The sequence below is a fragment of the Lithobates pipiens genome, unplaced genomic scaffold (assembly GCF_037356315.1).
Source record: "Lithobates pipiens isolate NorthernLeopardFrog02 unplaced genomic scaffold, aLitPip1_a1.2 Scaffold_19, whole genome shotgun sequence".
In the NCBI taxonomy this organism is placed as follows: domain Eukaryota; kingdom Metazoa; phylum Chordata; class Amphibia; order Anura; family Ranidae; genus Lithobates; species Lithobates pipiens.
This window is the reverse complement of record NW_027507764.1, coordinates 202,824,999-202,846,691: the sequence shown is the minus strand read 5'-3', so window position 1 is coordinate 202,846,691 and position 21,693 is coordinate 202,824,999. Positions and strand designations below refer to the sequence as shown.

The 21,693-nt window shown below is 48.3% G+C and overlaps 1 protein-coding gene across 1 annotated transcript; it reads right to left on the bottom strand.

Annotated features, from left to right (window-relative positions):
• Positions 1-927: 927 nt before the first annotated feature.
• Positions 928-1,770, bottom strand: LOC143996535 (eukaryotic translation initiation factor 5A-1-like). Its single transcript, XM_077491627.1, has one exon. It carries the CDS (start codon positions 1,753-1,755, stop codon positions 1,396-1,398), a length of 360 nt encoding a protein of 119 aa, XP_077347753.1. The 5' UTR covers positions 1,756-1,770; the 3' UTR covers positions 928-1,395.
• Between the last annotated feature and the right edge of the window lie 19,923 nt (positions 1,771-21,693).

The following is a 21,693-nucleotide window of genomic DNA, read 5'->3' as shown; positions in this document are numbered from 1 at the left end:
GAACATGACACAACAGCAAACCTGCCAAGAGACTGCACACCAAAACTCACGGACCTGGCAAGGAGGGCATTAATCAGAGAGGCAGCATACAGACCTAAGATAACCCTGGGGGAGCTGCAGAGTTTCACAGCAGAGACTGGAGTATCTGTACATAGGATGACAATAAGCCGTACACTCCATACAGTTGGGCTTTATGGCAGAGTGGCCAGAAGAAAGCCATTACTTTCAGCAAAAAACAAAATGGCACAATTTGAGTTTGCAAAAAGGCATGTGGGAGACTCCCAAAATGTATGGGGAAATGTGCTCTGGTCTGATGAGACTAAAATTTTACTTTTCCTCAGGTTTCAGCCAGTCCTGGGACAAGTGCATCAGGTAGTACAGCTGTGCAGGGGCAGTCTTAGCCTTGGTAAAGTGCCAGCCATAGACTCGGTACGCCCTTAAAGCGACAGTCACTCCCAGCCTGGCTTGGAGTTTTGCTTTCCGCCGTTTATTTTTTTTATTTTTTATTTTTTTCCTGGGAAGGTCTTTACTTTAATATTTCAAGATAAATACAATAAAAGAAAAAGAGCAACTGAACTGCATTTTCTTTATTTTTTTCAGTCGGACGACAAAGGCCTCGAGTGAAAATCTATAGCATTTACAACTCGAATCCTCATTTTGTGCCATGTATGCCTGCTGTGTAGAATCACCCAACATACCCATGTGCCTGTGGGCAGGCTTTGACACTATTTTGATAAAGTTACAATATACAAGCCAACATGTTGGCAGGAGAGCACAGAGGTAATACAATTTACTTGCACATGGCCACCAGGAATAGTTCTTTTCTAAGGAAGGGGGCAGGAAAATGCATCAACTGGCAATCTTAAATCACGTTATTTTGAAGTGTCCCAAGCGAATGCATTTGGAAGTTCCAAATGCTGACATGCAAAAGAAATTTTAGATTTGTTTCCATTAACCTAAGCGGAATACAAAGTTGGCTTAACACTAAAATTACCTTTATCACTTTTAGATGCATTCACCCATTACAGGCTTGATCTAAAGTATGCATCACAAGTAAACAGATTCTGAACTCCACTGCAGAGGCGTTTGATCTGTTCATTTGGACTTAATGGCTTTAGGTATGTTAAAGGTAATTTGAGTACTGAAGTTTAAAACTGCAGCGATTTTGGAAATTGCCAGTTAGACTGCATAACCAAAATTTTGACTCCAGCAGTATTTGCAAACAAAAAAAAAAAAAAACGAATGAGGTTTTTGTGAAGGTCATAGCTTTGGTGACAATCAGAACCAAATTTAAGATCTGTGGTTAATCTTGACCTGAGCAGATTGCTCGAGTCTCTGGACCCCTGTTTATTTGGTCATGGCCTTGATGGCTACCGCACATTCTTCTTCCATTGCTTACAAAACCGAGATCATTATCTCATCACCCGCTTCATATCTACCCTCTATTTCCTTTCCCAGGTCTCCGTCTGGCAGCTTGAGATCATCACGAACGTCACCATTGTCACACAACAGGGACAGGTATCCCTCAGTTATTCCAATAAGCTGATAGTCATTTCTTTTTATATTAGGAACATCCATATTGTGGGTGGATGGACAGATATCTTCATACTTCTTTCCAGTGAAGATATCAATACCAACAAGGTGAACCTTGGCATGACCATGCTTGCCAGTTTTGGAAGTTGACATTTCAACAATTTTGCAGGGAAGTGATTTCAAAACCACAAACCCATTCTTATGCAGGGTAGAGCACTGCATAGGGAAGGTGGCAGAAGCCCCAGTATCTCCAGTGTGGAAATCAATATCATCTGACTAGGGATGAGCTGAACACCCCCCGGTTCGGTTCGCACCAGAACTTTCCAACGGACCCCAAATTCGTACGAACTTTAGAACCCCCATTGAAGTCTATGGGACTCGAACATTTGAAATTAAAAGTGCTAATTTTAACGGCTAATATGCAAGATACTGTCCTAAAAAGGGTTTGGGGACCTGGCTCCTGCCCCAGGGGACATGGGTCAATGCCTAAAATGTTTTTAAAAATGGCCGTTTTGGCGGGAGCACTGATTTTAATGACGATTAAAGTGAAAAAAAAGTGAAATATTCCTTTAAATATCGTGCCTGGGGGGTGTCTGTAGTATGCCTGTGAAGTGCCACGTGTTTCCCGTGTTTAGAACAGTCCCTGCACAAAATGACATTAAACGGAAATAACATAATTTAAAACTGCTTGCGGTTTTAATGTTATATCTGGTTCCTGCAATATGGTTGAAAATCATTGAGAAAAATGGCATGGGTAGCCCTCCCTGCCCATTACCAGCCCCTTTGGGTCTTGTATAATTTAAGGGGAACCCCGTACCCATATTAAAAAAGGAAATGCGTGTGGCCCCCAGGCCCTATATACTCAGAACAGCAGTATACAGGCGGTGCAAACAAGACAGGGACTGTGTAGGTTTGTTGTGTTAAGTTGAATCTGTTTGTAATTGTCAACTGGTACATTTTTAAAGTGTAGCTCCAGTCAAAAAAACTATTTTTAAGCTTTTTGGAAAACATAGGGAAGGGTTATCACCCCTGTATAATTTGTTTTGTCGTAAATCTTTTTTCATCTCACTTGCTGTTGTCTCCTTCCGTTTGCAAGTAGGAGATGTTTGTAAGTTGGATGTTTGAAAGTAGGGGCCTGCCCTATATGCTCTGCAGAAATGGCGGAACAAGGTGTTGGTTTTGCCACAACATTGTAAGCCCTCAAAGTGACTGTTGGTGGGCGCTGGAGAGCCCTGCTGTGAACGATTATATCAAGAATTGTAATTACATGCCATTGTTGAACAGTGGTAGAAAAATTGACCTTTGGTGGTTGTGGTGCTGGTGCCACAACACTATAAGTCCTCACAGTTACTCTGGGTGGGCACAGGAACGGGCCCTCCTGGGAAATATTATATCAAAAATTGTAATTAAATGCCCCTGTTAAACAGGGGCAGAAAAATTGGGCCTTAGGCACTGATGCTGGTGCCACGACACTGCAACCTCTCCCATATACTCTAGTTTTATTGCAGAAATTAGCCCTGCTGCAAAGCATTGCATCAAAAATTGTAATTAAACGCCCCTGTTAAACAGGGGTAGAAAAATTGGGCCTTAAGCACTAGTGCTGGTGCCACGACACTGCAACCTCTCCCATATACTCTAGTTTTATTGCAGGAATTAGCCCTGCTGCAAAGCATTGCATCAAAAATTGTAATTAAACTCCCCTGTTAAACAGGGGCAGAAAAAATTGGGCCTTAGGCACTGGTGCTGGTGCCACGACACTGCAACCTCTCCCATATACTCTTGTTTTATTGCAGGAATTAGCCCTGCTGGAAAGCATTGCATCAAAAACTGTAATTAAACGCCCCTGTTAAACAGGGGCAGAAAAATTGGGCTGATGGCATCACCCAGAACCAGAAATGTTCTTCCAACATATCAGCGGAGGAGGAAGAGGATAGACAATCAACATAACAGGACAGTCACTCAGCATCAGCATAGGCAGTCTTGAAGGGATGTGATATTTCCCAAAAAATTATTCGGTTACATCAGCTTCAGGTGCTTGGTAGCTGTGGGTTATCCAAGACTGATTCATCTTGATGAAGGTCAGTCGATCAACTGATTCGGTGGACAGGGGCACCCTGTGATCGGTAACAAAGCCACCAGCAGCACTGAAGGTGTGTTCCGAAAGAACGCTGGATGCAGGACAGGCCAGTAGCTCAATTGCATACTGTGCAAGCTCTGGCCAGTGATCCATCCTCAAGACCCAGTAAGCCAGAGGATTTTCGGTGGGAAAGGTGTCCAAGTCTGACCTTGCCCCTAGGTATTCCTGCACCATGTAAATCAGACGCTGGCGATGGTTGCTGGAACCGATCATACCTTGGGGCTGCGGACTAAAAAATTGTCTGAAAGCATCAGTCAGACGGCCACCTTCTCCACCGCTCCTTCTGACCGATGCCTCAGCAACACGTTGTCCAGGACCAGGAGTTTGTAACCTCACAGTCTCTGGGAACGTGTTGCACAGACCTTTCTGCAAGGCCTACCGGAGATGTCTCATCATCTGCTCCCTCTGCGATGGCAAGATAAGGTCGGCAACCTTACCCTTGTACCGTGGATCAAGGAGAGTGGCCAGCCAGTAATGGTCCCTCTCCTTGATCCGAAGAATACGAGGATCCTTCCGCAGGCTTTGCAGGATCAGGGAGGCCATGCAGCGTAGGTTAGCTGAGGCATTCGGTCCGGAGTCCTCTGGGTCACTAAGGACAACATGATCCGCAGCTACCTCCTCCCAGCCACGTACAAGTCCACGGGTTTCTTGGGACTGTAAATCATCCCTACAAGACTGCTGCTGCTGCTGATGCTGAGTGCCAGCCAGCACCTCCATGCTGACACAATTATCCTCCTCCTCCTCTTCCTCCTCCTCATCCTCTTCCTGTGTGATGGGTGGCACAGCAGGAACACTGTCTGGATAAAGGGGGCCTTGAGAGGCAAGGAAGTCCTCCTCTTCCTGCCTCTGTTCTGCCTCAAGTGCCCTGTCCATTATTCCACGCAGCGTATGCTCCAAGAGGTGGACAAGAGGTACAGTGTCACTGATGCATGCACTGTCCCTGCTCACCATCCTTGTGGCCTCCTCAAACGGTGACAGGACAGTGCATGCATCCCTGATCATGCCCCACTGGCGTGGTGAGAAAAAACCAAGCTCCCCTGATCCTGTCCTGGTGCCGTAGTCGCACAGGTACTCATTGATGGCCCTCTGCTGCATGTGCAGCCGCTGCAGCATGGCCAACGTTGAGTTCCACCTGGTGGGCATGTCACATATAAGGCGGTTCTTGGGCAGGTTCAACTCCTTTTGGAGCTCAGCCAGCCGAGCACAGGCATTAAATGATCGGCGGAAATGCACACAGACTTTCCTGGCCTGCTTCAGGACATCCTGTAAGCCCGGGTACCTGCCCAAGAACCGCTGCACCACCAGGTTAAGGACGTGAGCTACACAGGGCACATGGGTCAGTTGTCCCTGTCGGAGGGCGGAGAGGAGGTTGGTTCCATTGTCGCAAACCACCATTCCTGGCTTAAGCTGGCGTGGCGTCAACCACTTCTCGGCCTGCCCCTGCAGAGCTGACAAAACATCCGCCCCAGTGTGGCTCCTGTCCCCCAAACAAACCAGCGCAAGCACGGCATGGCATCGTTTTGCCTGCGTACTTGCGTAGCCCCTGGAACGCCTACGGAGCACCGCTGGTTCTGAGGACAGAGCACTGGAAGAGGCCATGGAGGAAGAAGAAGAGGAGGGGGAGGAGGAGAGAGGTGTGTCACAACCAATAGTAGCATTTTGGAGGCGTGGTGGCGTAACAACCTCCAACACTACTGCACCTTGTCCTGCATCCTTCCCAGCTGCCAGAAGAGTGACCCAATGGGCCGTGAAAGACAGGTAACGTCCCTGTCTATGCCTGCTGGACCATGAGTCAGCGGTAATATGCACCTTACCGCTGACCGCCCTGTCCAGCGAGGCAAGGACATTGCCTTCCACATGCCGGTAGAGAGCCGGACTCGCCTTCCGTGAGAAAAAGTGGCGTTTGGGGACCTGCCACTGAGGAACCGCACATTGTACAAACTCACGGAAGGGGCAGAGTCTGAAAAGGCAGCAGTTAGGGGCGGACTGACAACTAATGGGGCCCCCGGGCAATAGAAGCTCATGGGGCCCCCTTGGGCGCCACACCTTGCCAGGGAGACAAGGGGGGGAGCACACAGGGGGAAACTGGAGGGAGAACGCACACGCACACACACTCACACAAACACAGGGAGACACACACACACACAGGTGGACACTCACACACCACACACAGGGGGACACACTCTCACACAGGGAGACACACACACGGGGACACTCACACACACACCACACACGGGGGGAGGGCACACACAGGGGGAAAAACTCACGTGCACACACACAGGGGGACACACACACACTCACACGGGGGGGAGGACACACTCTCACACACACACACAGGGGGACACACTCTCACACACACACACACACACAGGGGGGCACACTCTCACACACACACACACACAGGGGGACACACTCTCACACACACACACACACACACACACACGGGGACACACTCTCACACACACACACACACACACACACAGGGGGACACACTCACACAGGGGACACACACACACACACCACACACACACACACACACACACAGGGGGATACACTCACACACACACACAGGGGGATACACTCACACACACACACAGGGGGATACACTCTCACACACACACACACACACACAGGGGGATACACACACACACACACGGGGATACACACACACACACCACACAGGGACACACACACACACACTCACACACATACGGGGACACTCACACATACGGGAACACTCACACACACACACATACGGGGACACTCACACACACACACACATACAGGGACACTCACACACACACATACGGGGACACTCACACACATACGGGGACACTCACACACATACGGGGACACTCACACACATACGGGGACACTCACACACACACACACACACACATACGGGGACACTCACACACAAACACATACGGGGACACTCACACACACACACATACGGGGACACACACACATACGGGGACACTCACACACACACACATACGGGGACACTCACACACTCACACGGGGGGGAGGACACACTCTCACACACACACACAGGGGGACACACTCTCACACACACACACACACACAGGGGGGCACACTCTCACACACACACACACACAGGGGGACACACTCTCACACACACACACACACACACACGGGGACACACTCTCACACACACACACGGGGACACACTCTCACACACACACACACACACACACACACACACACACACGGGGACACACTCTCACACACACACACACACACACACACACACACACACACACACAGGGGGACACACTCACACAGGGGACACACACACACACACCACACACACACACACACACACAGGGGGATACACTCACACACACACACAGGGGGATACACACACACAGGGGGATACACTCTCACACACACACACACACACACACAGGGGGATACACACACACACACACGGGGATACACACACACACACACCACACAGGGACACACACACACACACACTCACACACATACGGGGACACTCACACATACGGGAACACTCACACACACACACATACGGGGACACTCACACACACACACACATACAGGGACACTCACACACACACATACGGGGACACTCACACACATACGGGGACACTCACACACATACGGGGACACTCACACACATACGGGGACACTCACACACACATACGGGGACACTCACACACAAACACATACGGGGACACTCACACACACACACATACGGGGACACACACACATACGGGGACACTCACACACACACACATACGGGGACACTCACACACATACGGGAACACTCACACACATACGGGGACACACACACACGGGAGGGCACAGGGGGACACACACAGGGGAGGACACACACAGGGGAGGACACACACAGGGGAGGACACACACACGGACACACACAGGGGAGGACACACACACGGGGAGGACACACACACGGGGAGGACACACACACACAGGGGGGACACTGGGTTGGGGGGATCCGGGGCCCCATGCATCTGTACCGCCACCCCCCCATCACTTGTGGCAGGCCCAGGCTTCACTTACCGGCGGATGACGATAATACTTTTAACGGCGCAGCTCCCCGTCGGCCCCTGCACTATTCTGCTGTGCCCGTATCTCATGCCGATTACAATACGGCTAACTCCGCGCTGCTCCCCGCTGGCCCCTCCTTCCCTCCCGTCCATCCCAGGTGCTTTTACTGTATGCGTTGTGACATCACCTGGGACGGACGGGAGGGAAGGAGGGGCCGGCGGGGAGCAGCGCGCCGTATTGTAATCGGCATGATCGCAGCATGTGATACGGGCACAGCCGCTTCAAGTGGCCTCTCATGTGGCCGAGACCGGGCCCCTAATGACCTCGGGCACTGGTCAGTCCGCCCCTGGCAGCAGTTGAAGTGCTAGCAATTTAGCCAAGCTAGCATTCAACCGCTGGGCATGTGGATGGCTGGGAGTGAACTTCTTTCGCCGGTCCAGCAGCTGGGGCAGGGACATTTGCCTGCTATAATCGGACGTGGGTGTACTGCTAGCAGAGTGCCCGGAAGCACTTGGCTGTGACACACCTAATTCTACACCTTCATTCCTCTCAGAGCAGGTTTCAGAGAGGACTGAAGGTCTAGTGGGGTTGGAGATGCCAGCTGATGAGGAGCAAGGAGAGGACAAGCGTGTCCCATGGCCATGTGCTTATGACGATGCACCACGTCCACGACCAGCACTGTTGTCTCTAGACACAGAGCCTGCTTGCCCTCTTTTATCGGCTCTCGCCTGTCTGCCTCTCCTTGCTGGCCTTCCAGACATGGTAATGGCCTGAAGGGAGTTGGGTAAAACAGCAATTGGGTAGTGTATATTGTGCTGGAGGCACACAACACCCACTAACTCCTGCAGATGCCTTTATTATAGAACACCAGCAATAAAGGGTAGATCAAGGGGTATACTGTACTGGAGGCACACAACACCCACTCAGCCCTGCAGATGGTTCTATTAGAGAACAGCAATAAAGGGTAGATACAGGTGTATATTGTGCTGGAGGCACACAACACCCACTAACTCCTGCAGATGCCTTTATTATAGAACACCAGCAATAAAGGGTAGATAAAGGGGTATACTGTACTGGAGGCACACAACTTCCAATAACTCCTGCAGATGGCAGATGGCTCAAATAGAGAAGAGCTATGTAGGTGGATATAGCGGTGTGTACTGGGTACAGAGCACGCAGACAGCACGCATAAGCTCCTAACACTGACTGCAAGCTCTATTATAAAATATAGATATATCGCTAGCTATATAAGTGAGGTGAATATAGCGGTGTATACTGCGGTCAGGGCACGCAGACAACAACCACCACAGAAGAGCAAGATCGAAAAATCGGCTGATAACGATCGGTGTATACTGTGTTGAAGGTACACAGAACACCCACTAACTGCTTCAGACGCCAACACACTACACAAGGCCACCGCGCTGGCGGCCTTATATAGTGTGGGGCGTGTACTACACAGCCTGAGCTATGATTGGCTACAGGCATCCTGCCTGTGGCCAATCATGGCTCTCCTCGCTGCCGGCGCTGTGATTGGCCAAGCATGCGGGGTCACAGTGCATGCTTGGCCAATCTTGAGCCAGCAATGCACTGCGCCATTGCAGTGCATTGTGGGCCGTGAGCGCCACACGAATTTGTCGCGAACGGCCCATAACGTTCGGAATTCGCCGAACGGGCGAACAGCCCATGTTCGAGTCGAACGTATGTTCGACTCGAACACGAAGCTCATCCCTACATCTGACATATTGCTGGGTGTCTACTTGTACTTCCAATAAAAAAAAAAGGCCCGATGTTTAGAGTTTATAGTCCCGTGCAGATTCAGGGACCAAGTCACAGTACGCTTGTTTTGGGTCTGCGGTCAGAAAAGAAGACAGTACATCTGCCCAGTCTTTATCCAGGAGATCTGCCCTTGCTGCAACATGTTCAAACATTGCCAGTTATGCTTCCACGTTGTCTGAGGCTGTCATTTTTTGCAGGATCCGCTGCACTACCTTCTGGGGGTCACTCTTTATACTGGGGTCACCGTTTATTTCAGCCTGCTGGGTCACCACCTTTTGTAATTCCACTATCTGTTCACTCAGTAAGTGGTTTGTTTCCTGTTGTACAGCGACTGTCTGTGCCGGAGTCTGCTCCCGCCCAGCCTGGGCCTCCTCATAGCGGGCCTGCGCTTTATTCAGCAAAACAAACTGGCTTTTCTTATTACACAAGTGCAGATATAGGAAAAGTTCAGTCTTTCTAGCCAACAGGCTGGTATGTAGACAAAATACATGGCTCTAGCTAGAGCTACAGTCTCTGATACGGTTTTGCTCACCCCAGCAGGTACACAATCCAGCAAAGGATCCTCTCACACAGCATACTGCTGTGTCTCTCTCTCCAAACACATTGCTCCTCTCTGACATTTTCATCTGGCAATAAGCAGGTCCGAAGGGGAAGTACCCGCCCTCTTCAATTAACCCCTTCTTAACCTCTTAACCCTGCCCCAGGCTGACTCTCTACAATATATATATATATATATATATATATATATATATATATATATATATATATATATATATATATATATATAACCCACCCCCCAGAGCATCCTGGCAAAATGCCCAGACAGTGTCCCTGTTGTTTAGCCTCAGTATCAGCACAGTAGAAGCAATCAGGGTTTCAGAGTGCAGCAGCCAGCAGCCAGCCCCCCTTCTATTGTGCCCTATCCCCTCCGTTTAATAGGGGTCACCCTGAAAAGCATGAAATTACTGAGAGGTCTTAGATGCCAGCAATTGACAGTGCACAGTTGAGGAAACTCCTAGACTCCTCCTCGAGGTATCATATGACACAGCCAAAGGGAGACTGGGGATGCAGAAGTTTCCTACTTCTGTGCCGTGCTGAATCTGAGGTCTGGTAAGTGGGGAGGCATCAATTTTCTGTTTTAGGGAGGAGAAAATAAGAATTCCAGTCTGGGGTAGATTATTTTGATGGGGTAAGGAAAGGGGGTGGGTTTGCGTTTTGGAGAGGGGGGGAGTTTCTAGTAGAGAAGTTTACAGGGGGTGGTTAATGGCAGGGATTTTCTTCTGGGAGGGAGTTTTATTGGATGAAGGGAGATTTTCTTCATAATTATAAATCTATAAAGAGGGTATTGAGGGAGAAATTTTTGCTTTGGTGGGTCGGTTTAGTGACAGAGGGTTTAATTTTTGGGGGGATATTTGAGGGAGGGAGATATTTTACAGTGGGAATCTTTGCTTGGGGAGAGAGGTTTCTTAGGAGGGAGAGGGGGATTTTTTCCTTTAATTATACTTACCTAGGTGGATGGAGCATCGATCCAATGTTGCATCTGTCCCCAGCTGCTTCTAAGCCCATCCACAGAGCGATCAAAGACCGCTGATTACTCAGTTCTCAGCCTTCAGTGAGCAAAGAGGGGTGACTGTCAGTCCCTGGCTCTGCCCTCCCTCCCCTAATCTCTCTGGAATGCCAGACTGTGGAGGGGGGCAGGAGCGGCTGGCTCAGGGTCTCTACAGCTCACTGAGATGCTGAGCGAGCTGCTGGTCCAGGTATCTGGGTGAATCATGACTAAGGATCTTTCCACAGCCTTGACTTGCTGAGCAATGTTATCTGACAGCAGGATATAGCTGGCTGTCGGCTAAAAATAGGTCACAAAATTGCAGGATGAACTGCAATCCTCCCCAGGAGAAGTACAACAAAGCAGCATGCCATCCCTTCAGAGCGAATGCACCAGTGACATCACCTGCTGCTTTCCATGTGAATATCTCCTAAACACCACAAGTTTAGGATATATTCACTATACCTACAGATAAGCGTTATTATAGGCTTACTTGTAGGTACAAGTTCCAAAGCTGGGTTTGCTACAGTTTAATAAAAGCCAACAATATTGACCAGGTGCAAAGGGCACCATCCTGTGTTAGGCAGTGCACACTATTTTTATTTTTTTTCATCTCTTAAAACATTTCATTTTAGGACACTTTTTTTTAAGGATTTGATCAAAGATTGTATGGCTCAGTGCAGTGGGAAACAAAGTCTTACTTTGGAAGTTTGCAGTCATGGTGTCCTAGCTGAGGAGTCCTCCCACACACCAATAGACAAACGGTTATCGAATAAAAGCAGCCGGCAACTCTATACCATCAAGCGTATTTATTTTCAAGCCTTCACAGTGAGTACAGTTAGCAGCAGACTAGTGTCAGCGATAAGCCTTGTTCACAGTACTCCAGTGCTGTGAACAAGGCTTATCGCCGAAACTAGTCTGCTGGTGACTGTACTCACTGTGAAGGCTTGAAAATAAATATGCTTGATGGTGTGGAGTTGCTGGCTGCTTTTATTCAATAAATTTTTTTTTTAAGGTTTAAATAAATCACTGAATTTACTGCCCATCACAATATACTGCCCCTTGCACCTCCTCAACTTGCACAGTAAGGTTAGCTAAAATCCAGTCTTGGGTCTCATTCATATATCCTACATGACCATGGTGCAGCAAGTATACTGCAAATACCTGCATTCGGGATCAGATGCTCTAATATCTGCTCAGCCTGTCCACCAGAGTGATGGGCTGAAAAGAGCCAAGGCTGTCTGATGCTGTAAACTTGTATCCACCTGTATCTTCACATCCAGTGGTTTCCTGCTGGTAGGGATACATTTTTTCTCTGTGATAAAATCTCTCTGCATCAAGGGTCAGAAATGTGTCCCTAACTAGTGATGGCCGAACGGTTCGCCCGGCGGTCGTTTCGCGGCGAATTTCCGACTTTCGCCGTCCGCGGGTTCGAACGCCTTTTTCCGTCGTTCGCCCCGGCGGACTTACGTGTTTAATGTATACAAGAACTTTAACCTTTCGTGACACGTTTATCATGTGTTACAGGACAACCAATTGAGACATGACAGCTCATGGACACTTGGACATTCCCCCTAACCTATAAATACACCCGATCCGGTGGCCATTTTACATTCTTTCTTCTGTCACTGTAGGGAAAGGATCCTGTGTGGAGTAGGGACAGAGAAAACGCTAGCTATTTGGTACACAAAAGTTCTTTTCAGGACTGGTATAGGTGTTAGGTCAGCAGCCTGAGTTTCTTTTGTCAGTTTAGATAAAGGGACAGAGCGCTGTATGCTGCTATTTTAGGGACAGCTCAGCCAGATTAGTCTTTCTTCATCATCATCATCATCATCATCATTAGCTGTTACTATCAGGTCCACAAAAGAGCTGTTCCAGCTAATCGTTCCAGCCTACTCTTTTTTGCCAATTTGTATAGGGACAGGCAGGAAGCAGTGTGTCAGGCAGTGAGGATAATTTTAAAGACTTGCTGTTACTATTAGTTCCACAAAGGTTCTTTTCAGGACTGGTATCAGTGGTACGGTAATAGGCTTGTACACGTATAATATTCTTTCTTCCAAATATAGAAAGAATATTATACTTGACTGCTGCCCTTCTGCTGCAGTCTGCTAATCATTCACAACTCACTTGTTCCACAAAAGTTCTTATAAGGACTGGTAACTTGGTCTGTCTAGGGTGCTACGGTACATAGGCTTGGGTGCGGTACAGTCTGCTGTTCTGTAAGGACCGCTATCGGTCCACAATAGATAGGGTTGCCGTGCACTACTGCTGACCGCTGCCCTATACTGCAGCAGTCCTTCAGCGGTATAGGGACTGACGCACAGTCTGCTAAACACTAATACACAACCTGCTTGGTCCACAAAAGTTCTTATAAGGACTGGTAACTTGGTATAGGGTGCTACGGTACATAGGCCTGAGTGCGTTACAGTCTGCTGTTCTGTAAGGACCGCTATCGGTCCACAATACATAGGGTTGACGTGCACTACTGCTGACCGCTGCCCTATACTGCAGCAGTCCTTCAGCGGTATAGGGACTGACGCACAGTCTGCTAAACACTAACACACAACCTGCTTGGTCCACAAAAGTTCTTATAAGGACTGGTAACTTGGTATAGGGTGCTACGGTACATAGGCCTGAGTGCAGTACAGTCTGCTGTTCTGTAAGGACTGCTATCGGTCCACAATACATAGGGTTGCCGTGCACTACTGCTGACCGCTGCCCTATACTGCAGCAGTCCTTCAGCGGTATAGGGACTGACGCACAGTCTGCTAAACACTAATACACAACCTGCTTGGTCCACAAAAGTTCTTATAAGGACTGGTAACTTGGTATAGGGTGCTACGGTACATAGGCCTGAGTGCGTTACAGTCTGCTGTTCTGTAAGGACCGCTATCGGTCCACAATACATAGGGTTGCCGTGCACTACTGCTGACCGCTGCCCTATACTGCAGCAGTCCTTCATTGGTATAGGGACTGACGTACAGTCTGCTAATCACTAACACACAACCTGCTTGGTCCACAAAAGTTCTTATAAGGACTGGTAACTTGGTATAGGGTGCTACGGTACATAGGCCTGAGTGCGTTACAGTCTGCTGTTCTGTAAGGACCGCTATCGGTCCACAATACATAGGGTTGCCGTGCACTACTGCTGACCGCTGCCCTATACTGCAGCAGTCCTTCATTGGTATAGGGACTGACGTACAGTCTGCTAATCACTAACACACAACCTGCTTGGTCCACAAAAGTTCTTATAAGGACTGGTAACTTGGTATAGGGTGCTACGGTACATAGGCCTGAGTGCGTTACAGTCTGCTGTTCTGTAAGGACCGCTATCGGTCCACAATACATAGGGTTGCCGTGCACTACTGCTGACCGCTGCCCTATACTGCAGCAGTCCTTCATTGGTATAGGGACTGACGTACAGTCTGCTAATCACTAACACACAACCTGCTTGGTCCACAAAAGTTCTTATAAGGACTGGTAACTTGGTATAGGGTGCTACGGTACATAGGCCTGAGTGCGTTACAGTCTGCTGTTCTGTAAGGACCGCTATCGGTCCACAATACATAGGGTTGCCGTGCACTACTGCTGACCGCTGCCCTATACTGCAGCAGTCCTTCAGCGGTATAGGGACTGACGCACAGTCTGCTAAACACTAACACACAACCTGCTTGGTCCACAAAAGTTCTTATAAGGACTGGTAACTTGGTATAGGGTGCTACGGTACATAGGCCTGAGTGCAGTACAGTCTGCTGTTCTGTAAGGACCGCTATCGGTCCACAATACATAGGGTTGCCGTGCACTACTGCTGACCGCTGCCCTATACTGCAGCAGTCCTTCATTGGTATAGGGACTGACGTACAGTCTGCTAATCACTAACACACAACCTGCTTGGTCCACAAAAGTTCTTATAAGGACTGGTAACTTGGTATAGGGTGCTACGGTACATAGGCCTGAGTGCGTTACAGTCTGCTGTTCTGTAAGGACCGCTATCGGTCCACAATACATAGGGTTGACGTGCACTACTGCTGACCGCTGCCCTATACTGCAGCAGTCCTTCATTGGTATAGGGACTGACGTACAGTCTGCTAATCACTAACACACAACCTGCTTGGTCCACAAAAGTTCTTATAAGGACTGGTAACTTGGTATAGGGTGCTACGGTACATAGGCCTGAGTGCAGTACAGTCTGCTGTTCTGTAAGGACCGCTATCGGTCCACAATACATAGGGTTGACGTGCACTACTGCTGACCGCTGCCCTATACTGCAGCAGTCCTTCAGCGGTATAGGGACTAAGAGTTTTGTCACAGGGTGATTTAAAAAATGACAGGCAGAGGAAGAGGCAGGCCCTTCCGCAGGGGTGGTAGGGGTAGGGCAGGAGCAACAGCCTTGAGCCAAAGTGGGAAGTTGCAGAAGGTGCGTTCAATTACTTTAAAGGACGCACCAGACTTGGTTGAGTGGCTCACTCAGCCTTATTCTTCTGCACCCTCCTCATCCTCTCGATCTGCACCCTCTTCTTCACTCTCTGCTATGTGCACCCCCAAAGACACTACCACCAACAACACCACCACCACCACATACCTTCCGCTTGAGTGCAAATGGGGGCCTTCATGCTCCAGTGTTTTAATAGGGACCCCCGTATAAAAAGCATGAGGGTCAAGGACCAGTACTGGGTGGCAACGTACTTAGATCCCCGGTACAAACACAAAATGGCGGAAATGTTACCGCCGTCGCAGAGGGCTGTCAGAATGCAGCACTTCCAGGCCTTGCTTCGAGAAATGCTGCATTCTGCTTTTGCGTGCGCTGGCAGAGGAGCAATTCCCACTCCCAGAGAAGGATTTGCGGGTACCAATCCAACAGCGCCTGCAAGAAGAGGCCGGTTTGAAGATGTGTTGGTGACTTCGGATATGAGGTCATTCTTTCAGCCGACCCATCGACAGGTGTCATCCGGATCCAGCATCAGGGAACGCCTAGACCGTCAGGTGTCCGACTACATTGGGTTAACGGCCGATGTGGACGCTCTGAGGAGTGATGAACCCCTAGACTACTGGGTGGGCAGGCTTGACCTCTGGCCAGAGCTTGCCCAATTTGCAATCGAACTGTTGGCTTGCCCCTCATCCAGTGTCCTGTCCGAAAGGACGTTCAGCGCAGCAGGGGGGATTGTGACCGATAAGCGTACTCGCCTAGCTCACGACAGTGTTAACTACCTCACATTTCTAAAAATGAATGAGGCATGGATCTCGGAGGAATTCAACACATGTGATCAGTAGACCATGTATATGTCTATAAACAATTTTTGGAATCAAGCACACAGACCTTCTTAATTCATTTGGCTCACTTCCCTGACCCAAAAAAGCACACCGTACTATATGCCCCTACCCTCCTCTTTGAAGAGGTTGAGCGGTGTCATATTTCTACTGGGGCTGCTTATTATGAGGGGTTCCCACCATCCCTGTGCTGTGCTGACTTCCTCCTGGGTGTTCTTATTATGAGGGGCTCCCACCATCCCTGTGCTGTGCTGACTTCCTCCTGGGGGTTCTTATTATGAGGGGCTCCCACCATCCCTGTGCTGTGCTGACTTCCTCCTGGGGGTTCTTATTATGAGGGGATCACACCATCCCTGTGCTGTGCTGACTTCCTCCTGGGGCTGCTTACGGTGCTGCTGTCAGCGCTGTATGTCACGGAGCTGCTGTCAGCGCTGTATGTCACGGAGCTGCTGTCAGCGCTGTATGTCACGGAGCTGCTGTCAGCGCTGTATGTCACGGAGCTGCTGTCAGCGCTGTATGTCACGGAGCTGCTGTCAGCGCTGTATGTCACGGAGCTGCTGTCAGCGCTGTATGTCACGGAGCTGCTGTCAGCGCTGTATGTCACGGAGCTGCTGTCAGCGCTGTATGTCACGGAGCTGCTGTCAGCGCTGTATGTCACGGAGCTGCTGTCAGCGCTGTATGTCACGGTGCTGCTGTCAGCGCTGTATGTCACGGAGCTGCTGTCAGCGCTGTATGTCACGGAGCTGCTGTCAGTGCTGTATGTCACGGAGCTGCTGTCAGCGCTGTATGTCACGGAGCTGCTGTCAGCGCTGTATGTCACGGAGCTGCTGTCAGCGCTGTATGTCACGGTGCTGCTGTCAGCGCTGTATGTCACGGAGCTGCTGTCAGCGCTGTATGTCACGGAGCTGCTGTCAGTGCTGTATGTCACGGAGCTGCTGTCAGCGCTGTATGTCACGGAGCTGCTGTCAGCGCTGTATGTCACGGAGCTGCTGTCAGCGCTGTATGTCACGGTGCTGCTGTCAGCGCTGTATGTCACGGAGCTGCTGTCAGCGCTGTATGTCACGGAGCTGCTGTCAGCGCTGTATGTCACGGAGCTGCTGTCAGCGCTGTATGTCACGGAGCTGCTGTCAGCGCTGTATGTCACGGAGCTGCTGTCAGCGCTGTATGTCACGGTGCTGATGTCAGTGCTCTGTATTACGGTGCTGCTGTCAGTGCTCTGTATCTCCTGCACCCTCTTGTTTGCCTACCCTGGTCCCTGACCTTCCCTCTCCTCCATTGCCTTCATTAGCTCCATAGTCCTGAATTGTCAGAACAATTTCCCAAATAAAAAAAAAATGCTTGTAGTTATCGATCCCAAATTCACCTCATACATGTATTATGCTATTGTCCAGGTGGTGGGACTACGTGCTACCCCCTAATAATTACCCCGTGGCCGCAAATTCGACCTAAAGGTTTGCGAAATTCGCCTCCCATTGAAGTCAATGGAGCCCGCGGCGAACGGTCGTTTTCGCGAACGTTTGTGCCCGTTCGCGTTTCGCGTTCGCGAAACGTCCCGTCGGAAGTTCGTCCATCACTATCCCTAACAGCAGGTAACCACTGTGACCCATGGTTTGTTAGTGTGTCGTTCAGGCTCAATTCATGTGGGTAGTAATGTAGATGATACCGAATGTGATGCTGGAGTTGGAAAAAATGTAAACATCTGGGATCCTGGCTGTAGGTATTCATAGTATATTTGCCATTCCATGGCCATTTAGAACATATGAATGAGATCTAAAGCCTGGTTCACATGGTAAGTTTTTTTTATTTAAACAAATAGGGCTGAAGGAAACAAAAAACTAGGGAGTTTAGGAGGCGCTCGCTGTACTAATGAGTACAATACCGCACCACAACTGCATGCATTGCATTCTATTCAGTTGAATGGGGATCATTTTTGCTGCACTACATTGCAAAGTCTCATGACCCCACTCTGCTGTCACATGTTTTTACCATACCTCCCCCAAAATAAAAGTGTAAATGATGCCTTTAAGTTTGAAAGACCTGAACCGCCCCAGGGAAAAACAAATCATCTACGGCCCTGATTATAATTATATATATTATATAAATAAAATATAATATAATATAATATATACACACATACACACACACACACACACACACACACACACACACACTAGACTGCCTGCACTGTGTATATATATATAAGTCTACACTGAATGCAGAGTACGAGATATAGAGATATAGCAATATAGTGGGGATCACCTTTTTTCTGAATGACATTCAGCAAATGGGCACTTTCTTAAAAATCTGGTTTATTTGCAGGAGGTTTGCAAAATAAAACAAACGGTAAATGAAATCCTTGCCGTCCAGTGCTAACTAAATAGTCTCCTCTCTATACAGTGCGGGACTGGTCCCCGTCACCCACAAAACATGTGGAAAAGCAAACCTTTTAGTCCAAAACCCAGAGCTCCTCTCCCTCAGGTTCCTTCCTGAGTCTCAAAACCAGAGTGCCCTGCTGTGCTCTCTTCCTGGATATTTAAAGTCCAGCTGACTGTGGACTCCAGTGGACCCGAACATCCGGACTGGAACTCAGCCTGCCACAGAGGCTGGAAAAACTGGGGCAGATTCCGGTTTAGTCCCTTACAATGAAACAAATGTGAGCTAAAATATACCTATTATCGTGTATCTCACCTCGCATACTGACACATATCCTCCCCCTCTGCTCAAGCCCCTGTGCCTGAGCACTTGACCCAGCCATACAGTGAATGCGAGAGAGGGCATCTGCGTTATTTTTGAATTTTCCCAGCTTGTGCTCCACCGTAAACTGAAAGGGCTGTAAAGCCAGGAGCCACTTTGTCACATGGCCATTTATCTCCCTGTTATCACACATCCCCTTTAGGGGAGTATGGTCGATGCCCAGTTTAAACCACCTCCCCAGTAGGTAATACCTTAATTAGTCTAAGGCCCATTTAATGGCGAGACACCCCATTTAAAGACGAGACACTCCTTTAAATTCTGAAATGCCTCCTCGGCTTCAAGATTCCACTTGACCATGACCGACCCTCTACCCTTCGTCAGGTCATTCAGAGGGGCGGCCATGGTGACAAAGTTGGGTATGAATCTGTAATACCCCGTAATGCCCAGGAAGGCCCTCACTTGTTTTTTATTGATCGGCTGGGGCCTTTTTTGAATTGCGCCAACCTTATTGGTCTGCGGCTTGACCACTCCCCAGCCAATAATGTACCCAAGGTATTTGGCCTCCTCCAGGCCTATGGCACATTTTTTGGGTTAGTCCCTATGGGGCCGCCAAAATAAAGAAAGAGTTTAGGACTTTGTATGAGGTGTGTTCCCAACAGTTGATGCAATGATCATGTCCTAGGTGTGAATACATTGATCCATAAACCAAGGGTAAATGCACGTTTTAAAAGAACACTTTATTAAGGCATCAAATCACGGTTATAGGCAAGTGGATCAAAGCGTTACATTGAAACAATTGCTTCAGCAAAGTTACAATAATAAAACATACAGCAATCAAAACAAAAACAGTGGAGTACATGGTATTAAAATATTGGGGTTGTCGCACAGCATGCTCAACGCCTTTCGTGAACTATCACTCATCAGGAGCAAGCGCCAGCCATCCATCTATAAATAAGATATATATAAAAAGGGAAAACACTGCGCTATAATTTGTGAAAAAATGGCCACAACGGCCACAACAGCAGCCAACACCAAAAACAAACAAAGTTCAACAGGTAAAATAAAAAATATAGTGTAGCGCTTCAATAATAAGTGTAATCAACACAAATTCTATAAAGATAATAGTAGCAAAACAGAGATCACACAGAACCAAATGCCTAGAAATCAAAGTCCAACATAAAACAGTCATTCAACTGTGTTGATGGCGTAGAAGTGACCAAACCGTCACCTAGAAGGACAATGATGTACTGGACGAATGAGTTCATGCGGGTAAACTTAATTGTAAGCATCAAACTGAAAAGTGAATAAATACTTCTTACCGGAACGGTTGGACTCACACAGTCATATGACGGTTGAGTCTAGAAGGCTTGGGGTCACACTCTGGGACCAAAGACTGTAAGGAGAGAGGTCAGTTGGGCTGGTGCAGAAACTCCTGACGGTTGTAGGCTCGAAGGTGGATCCTTTCAGATGAAACCTCAAAGGTCAAGCCCAGACGCAGCTCACTGTACCAACAATCCTGCCACCCCCGAATGGAGAGGGAGGTACTCGTAAAATTTTACACCAAGGCAACGGAGAGGGGAAAAAAGAAAAAAAGGCTCCACATGGTGCGGGTCAAACAATATAAAAAAGTTGATTTATTAAAGTCAAAAAGATAATAAATTGACTTAGTGATCACATAAAAAGCAAAATGAACTAAAAGCAATGTGGGGTACCAACAGCTCGCCCGACGCGTTTCGACATATGTGTCTTCAACTGGGGCATGTTGGAACCCACCACATTGCTAACAAATATATAGAGAATGAGGAAGAGGTCACGCCTAACAAGAGGCGGGGCATCCAATCTCAAACAGTCTCTTAAAGCTACAGTGTACAATTTGATCAAACCAAAGTCTACCAATTCAAACACTATAAACAGATACAAATAACATCCAAAAATGTCATTCATGCAGACTATTAGATAAGTATTAATGGCAATAAAATCTAAAATAAAATAAAAAATATTTTTTTTTTTTTTTTATTTTAGATTTTATTGCCATTAATACTTATCTAATAGTCTGCATGAATGACATTTTTGGATGTTATTTGTATCTGTTTATAGTGTTTGAATTGGTAGACTTTGGTTTGATCAAATTGTACACTGTAGCTTTAAGAGACTGTTTGAGATTGGATGCCCCGCCTCTTGTTAGGCGTGACCTCTTCCTCATTCTCTATATATTTGTTAGCAATGTGGTGGGTTCCAACATGCCCCAGTTGAAGACACATATGTCGAAACGCGTCGGGCGAGCTGTTGGTACCCCACATTGCTTTTAGTTCATTTTGCTTTTTATGTGATCACTAAGTCAATTTATTATCTTTTTGACTTTAATAAATCAACTTTTTTATATTGTTTGACCCGCACCATGTGGAGCCTTTTTTTCTTTTTTCCCCTCTCCGTTGCCTTGGTGTAAAATTTTACGAGTACCTCCCTCTCCATTCGGGGGTGGCAGGATTGTTGGTACAGTGAGCTGCGTCTGGGCTTGACCTTTGAGGTTTCATCTGAAAGGATCCACCTTCGAGCCTACAACCGTCAGGAGTTTCTGCACCAGCCCAACTGACCTCTCTCCTTACAGTCTTTGGTCCCAGAGTGTGACCCCAAGCCTTCTAGACTCAACCGTCATATGACTGTGTGAGTCCAACCGTTC